The sequence below is a fragment of the Babylonia areolata genome, chromosome 28, assembly GCF_041734735.1.
Source record: "Babylonia areolata isolate BAREFJ2019XMU chromosome 28, ASM4173473v1, whole genome shotgun sequence".
Lineage (NCBI taxonomy): Eukaryota > Metazoa > Mollusca > Gastropoda > Neogastropoda > Buccinidae > Babylonia > Babylonia areolata.
This window is the reverse complement of record NC_134903.1, coordinates 168,901-176,021: the sequence shown is the minus strand read 5'-3', so window position 1 is coordinate 176,021 and position 7,121 is coordinate 168,901. Positions and strand designations below refer to the sequence as shown.

At 46.7% G+C, this 7,121-nt stretch overlaps 1 protein-coding gene across 1 annotated transcript in view; it reads right to left on the bottom strand.

Annotated features, from left to right (window-relative positions):
• Positions 1-900: 900 nt before the first annotated feature.
• Positions 901-7,121, bottom strand: part of LOC143301733 (uncharacterized) — a 46,933-nt gene continuing 40,712 nt past the window's right edge. The window contains exons 12-13 of the mRNA XM_076616121.1: positions 5,836-6,061; positions 901-1,487 (exon numbers count right to left, since the gene is read on the bottom strand). Coding sequence (XP_076472236.1) covers positions 1,484-1,487; positions 5,836-6,061 — 230 coding nt within the window. The 3' untranslated portion in view covers positions 901-1,483. The remainder of the gene's footprint in view (positions 1,488-5,835; positions 6,062-7,121) is intronic.

Sequence of the window (7,121 nt, the reverse complement as noted above, 5' to 3'; positions counted from 1 at the left end):
AGTCATCATTCTTATGCTGATGACACTCAACTCCAGAAGAGTGATATCCCCGAAAAACTGTCGTCGCTCTTGTAAGAAACATCTAACTGCTTCCTGGACATTCAAAATTGGATGACTCAAGATAAGTTACGAGTGAGCGCGGACAAAACTGAAGCAATGATGATAGGAACTAAACATAAACTCTCTTCCATTACAACTGACACAATCAAACTTGGCAGAACATCCATCCCTCTTTCCAGTTCAGTCAGGATCCTCGGCGTTGTCCTTGACAACACAATGTCCATGCAAAAATTTATCAGTCAGACATGTCAGTCCTGCTACTGTCAACTGCGACGCATCAGTTCCATCCGGAAATAATGTCGTTTCTCTCATTCTCTCTCGCCTTGACTACTGTAACTCTTGTCTGGTTTGCCTGCTTCATCCACTCAGTCCCTTCAGCGCATACAAAACTCTGCTGCCCGACTCGTCCTCAGAAAGAAAGATCTGAGCACATCACTCCTCTTTTGCAACATCTCCACTGGCTCCCTGACTCACACAGAATAAAGTACAAGATCAGCACTCTATGTTATAAATGTATTCACAAATCAGCCCCTTCCTATCTCTGTGGCTGCCTTCACCTCTACACTCCATCTCGCTCACTACGATCAGCTTCGGGTCCACTCTGTTTACGCATACCCAGATTCAAGCTCTCGACTGTTGGCCGCCGTTCTTTCTCGGTCTCTGGACCTTGCATTTGGAATGAACTTCCTCTTTCGCTTCGTCAAGTTTCCACACTCAGCTCTTTCAACTCCGGCCTTAAAACCCACCTCTTCCCAAAACAGCCTCCCTTCCCTGCCTCTTCATTGTCTTCAGTTTCTCCAGTTTTAGAGTTATGCATGCGTGTGAATGACTGGTGCGAAAGCGCTTTGATTTGTCAATGCACAAGATTCAGCGCTATATAAACACCATTATTATTATTAAATTTGGAAACCTAAATTCTATACATACAAATGTAGAATCAATAAAGCCAACACTACAAATGTTCTCAAAAAATCTCAAACATACATACGTCGTGGACAACTATGTTTTAACATAACCATTGAACATAACACATTTGTGAAAAAAAAATTGGCAGAATCTTCATATTTAGTACATTAGGCGAAACCATGGAAATACGTCCTTGAATATGTATTGTTCTGTCTGTATTGTGTTGCCGTAGACTTGTCATTTAGAACATCGTTATGTCTAATGCATGAAGTATATTGTATCTACAAACCTTTGTCCGAATGGAAAACAATGTTGGTGAAAAAAATGGAAACTGCAAACTGGTCGGAAGATGGGGGGTTTCACTGTCGCCTTGGTCATCTGCTCTGACGTAGTTTCTGCAGTCACGGTGATGGGGGGTTTCACTGTCGCCTTGGTCATCTGCTCTGACGTAGTTTCTGCAGTCACGGGTGGGGTGTGGGGGTGGTGGTGGTGGCTACCTTGTCAGCTGATGGCACCATTAGCTGGAAGGGTGAAAAAGAACCTACAGTGAAACTTTGAACTGGACAAAAATTCCATCGTTCAACCGGCCATCACGTACCAACCACTGTCTCATTTAGTCATCGTTTTCATCGTCACCATCAATGTAACAGCGACAACAACAACAACAAAAAGAAGAAGAAGAAGGCGGTTATAAACAAGGTTATGAAGAAGGCGGAAGGGATTATAAAGATGCCTTAGAATACTCAGGACACAGTATACACCAGATGGTGAACTGACAGACAGACAGACAGACAGAAAGACAGACAGACGGACTGATTGAGATATTCCACAAGACGAGACGTTCACTGACAAGAGATGTGGGCAGTCAACAGACTGACGACAATGACAGGCTGAGACCAGCGAGGGCGACACCAACCATACACACTGGTTTGTATCACCCATCTGGTCTATAGACACACTGGTTTGTATCACCCATCTGTTCTACAGACACACTGGTTTGTATCACCCATCTGTTCAACACACACACACACTGGTTTGTATCACCCATCTGGTCTATAGACACACTGGTTTGTATCACCCATCTGTTCTACAGACACACTGGTTTGTATCACCCATCTGTTCAACACACACACACACTGGTTTGTATCACCCATTTGGTCTATAGACACACTGGTTTGTATCACCCATCTGTTCTACAGACACACTGGTTTGTATCACCCATCTGTTCAACACACACACACACACACACACTGGTTTGTATCACCCATCTGTTCTACAGACACACTGGTTTGTATCACCCATCTGTTCTACAGACACACACACTGGTTTGTATCACCCATCTGTTCTACAGACACACACACACACTGGTTTGTATCACCCATCTGTTCTACAGACACACACACACACACTGGTTTGTATCACTAATCTGTTCTACAGACACACACACACTGGTTTGTATCACCCATCTGGTCTACAGACACACACACACACACACACTGGTTTGTATCACCCATCTGGTCTACAGACACACACACACTGGTTTGTATCACCCATCTGTTCTACAGACACACTGGTTTGTATCACCCATCTGTTCTACAGACACACTGGTTTGTATCACCCATCTGTTCAACAGACACACACACTGGTTTGTATCACCCATCTGTTCTACAGACACACACACACACTGGTTTGTATCACCCATCTGTTCTACAGACACACACACACACACTGGTTTGTATCACCCATCTGTTCTACAGACACACACACACACACACACTGGTTTGTATCACCCATCTGTTCTACAGACACACACACACACACTGGTTTGTATCACCCATCTGTTCTACAGACACACACACACACACACACACACACTGGTTTGTATCACCAATCTGTTCTACAGACACACACACACACACACACACTGGTTTGTATCACCCATCTGTTCTACAGACACACACACACTGGTTTGTATCACCCATCTGGTCTACAGACACACTGGTTTGTATCACCCATCTGTTCTACAGACACACACACACACACTGGTTTGCATCACCCATCTGTTCTACAGACAGACACACACACTGGTTTGTATCACCCATCTGTTCTACAGACACACACACACTGGTTTGTATCACCCATCTGTTCTACAGACACACAAACTGGTTTGTATCACCCATCTGTTCTACAGACACACACACTGGTTTGTATCACCCATCTGTTTAACAGACACACACACTGGTTTGTATCACCCATCTGTTCTACAGACACACACGCTGGTTTGTATCACCCATCTGTTCTACAGACACACACACACACACTGGTTTGTATCACCCATCTGTTCTACAGACACACACACACACACACACACACACACACACACTGGTTTGTATCACCCATCTGTTCTACAGACACACACACACACACACACACACACACTGGTTTGTATCACCCATCTGTTCTACAGACACACACACTGGTTTGTATCACCCATCAGTTCTACAGACACACACACTGGTTTGTATCACCCATCTGTTCAACAGACACACACACTGGTTTGTATCACCCATCTGTTCAACAGACAACCACACACTGGTTTGTATCACCAGTTATCTGTTCAACAGGCACGACACATGACACATCACCATGTGATAGATACAGGTACTGACACATGACACACCACCAGGTGAGAGACACAGGTACTGACACATCACCATGTGATAGATACAGGTACTGACACATGACACATCACCAGGTGAGAGACATAGGTACTGACACATGACACACCACCGGGAGAGAGACATAGTACTGACACATGACACATCACCAGGTGAGAGACACAGGTACTGACATGACACACCACCATGTGAGAGTCACGGGTACTGACATGACACACCACCAGGAGAGAGACATAGGTACTGACACATGAAACACCACCAGGAGAGAGACACAGGTACTGACACATAACATACCACCAGGAGAGAGACACAGATACTGACACATGACACACCACCAGGTGAGAGACACAGGTACTGACACATAACATACCACCAGGAGAGAGACACAGGTACTGACACATGACACACCACCAGGTGAGAGACACGGGTACTGACACATGACACACCACCAGGTGAGAGATACAGGTACTGACATATGACACATGAAACACCACCAGGAGAGAGACACAGGTACTGACATATGACACACCACCAGGAGAGAGACACAGGTACTGACACATGACACACCACCAGGAGAGAGACACAGGTACTGACACATGACACACCACCAGGTGAGAGTAACAGGTACTGACACACCACCAGGAGAGAGACACAGGTACTGACACATGACACACCACCAGGAGAGAGACAAAGGTACTGACACATGACACACCACCAGGAGAGAGACATAGGTACTGACACATGACACACCACCAGGAGAGAGACATAGGTACTGACACATGACACACCACCAGGAGAGAGTAACAGGTACTGACACACCACCAGGACAGAGACACAGGTACTGACACATGACACACCACCAGGAGAGAGACAAAGGTACTGACACACCACCAGGTGAGAGTAACAGGTACTGACACACCACCAGGACAGAGACACAGGTACTGACACATATACACCACCAGGTAAGACACAGGTACTGACACATATACACCACCAGGTGAGAGTAACAGGTACTGACACACCACCAGGAGAGAGACACAGGTACTGACACACCACCAGGAGAGAGACACAGGTACTGACACATGACACACCACCAGGAGAGAGACATAGGTACTGACGCATGACACACCACCAGGTGAGAGACACAGGTACTGACACATAACACACCACCAGGTGAGAGACACAGGTACTGACACATGACACACCACCAGGTGAGAGACACAGGTACTGACACATAACACACCACCAGGTGAGAGACACAGATACTGACACATGACACACCACCAGGTGAGAGACATAGGTACTGACACATGAAACACCACCAGGTGAGAGACACATGTACTGACACATGACACACCACCAGGAGAGAGACATAGGTACTGACACATGAAACACCACCAGGTGAGAGACACAGATACTGACACATGACACACCACCAGGAGAGAGACATAGGTACTGACACATGACACACCACCAGGTGAGAGACACAGGTACTGACACATGACACACCACCAGATGAGAGACATAGGTACTGACACATGACACACCACCAGGTGAGAGACACAGGTACTGACACATGACACACCACCAGATGAGAGACACAGGTACTGACACATAACATACCACCAGGAGAGAGACACAGATACTGACACATGACACACCACCAGGTGAGAGACACAGGTACTGACACACAACCAGGAGAGAGACACAGGTACTGACACATAACACACCACCAGGTGAGAGACACAGATACTGACACATGACACACCACCAGGTGAGAGACACAGGTACTGACACATAACACACCACCAGGTGAGAGACACAGATACTGACACATGACACACCACCAGGTGAGAGACATAGGTACTGACACATGACACACCACCAGGTGAGAGACACAGGTACTGACACATGACACACCACCAGGTGAGAGACACAGGTACTGACACATGAAACACTACCAGGTGAGAGACACAGGTACTGACACACCACCAGGAGAGAGACAGGTACTGACACATGAAACACCACCAGGTGAGAGACACAGGTACTGACACATGAAACACCACCAGGTGGGAGACAGGTACTGACACATGACACACCACCAGGTGAGACACATGTACTGACACATGAAACACCACCAGGTGAGAGACACAAGTACTGACACACCACCAGGATAGAGACAGTTACTGACACATGAAACACCACCAGGTGAGAGACACAACGTGACGCCACACGCCACAGGTACTCCATGTTCCAACGTCCCATGCGCTTGACTCGTGCGGTCTGCAGGTCCCTAGCGGGCTTTGTTTCCTTATCGCTCAGCCCGCATAGACTGTCTCTCTCAGCGGGGGTGATGCGCGACAGTTCTGGGACATAGACCAGGATTCTGGCCTCCAGGCCCTGCACTGTCGCCCCTCCTGAAACCAGCACACCCACTGGAAGTGACCGGTCACTTGGAAACAAAACATGTGGGACAGGTCACTTGGAAACAAAACATGTGGGACAGGTCACTTGGAAACAAAACATGTGGGACAGGTCACTTGGAAACAAAACATGTGGGACAGGTCACTTGGAAACAAAACATGTGGGACAGGTCACTTGGAAACAAAACATGTGGGACAGGTTACTTGGAAACAAAACAACATGTGGGACAGGTCACTTGGAAACAAAGCAACATGGGGGACAGGTCACTTGGAAACAAAACATGTGGGACAGGTCACTTGGAAACAAAACATGTGGGACAGGTCATTTGGAAACAAAACAACATGGGGGACCAGTCATTTGGAAACAAAACAACATGGGGGACAGGTCATTTGGAAACAAAACATTATGTGGGACAGGTCACTTGGAAACAAAACAACATGGGGGACAGGTCATTTGGAATCAAAACAACATGGGGGACAGGTCATTTGGAAACAAAACAACATGGGGGACCGGTCATTTGGAAATAAAACAAAATGGGGGACAGGTCATTTGGAAACAAAACAACATGGGGGACCAGTCATTTGGACACAAAACAACATGGGGGACAGGTCATTTGGAAACAAAACAACATGGGGGACCGGTCATTTGGAAACAAAACAAAATGGGGGACAGGTCATTTGGAAACAAAACAACATGGGGGACCAGTCATTTGGACACAAAACAACATGGGGGACAGGTCACTTGGAATCAAAACAACATGGGGGACAGGTCATTTGGAAACAAAACAACATGGGGGACAGGTCATTTGGAAACAAAACAACATGGGGGACCGGTCATTTGGAAACAAAACAACATGGGGGACAGGTCATTTGGAAACAAAACAACATGGGGGACAGGTCATTTGGAAACAAAACAACATGGGGGACCGGTCATTTGGAAACAAAACAACATGGGGGACAGGTCATTTCGAAACAAAACAACATGGGGGACAGGTCACTTGGAATCAAAACAACATTGGGGACAGGTCATTTGGAAACAAAACATTATGTGGGA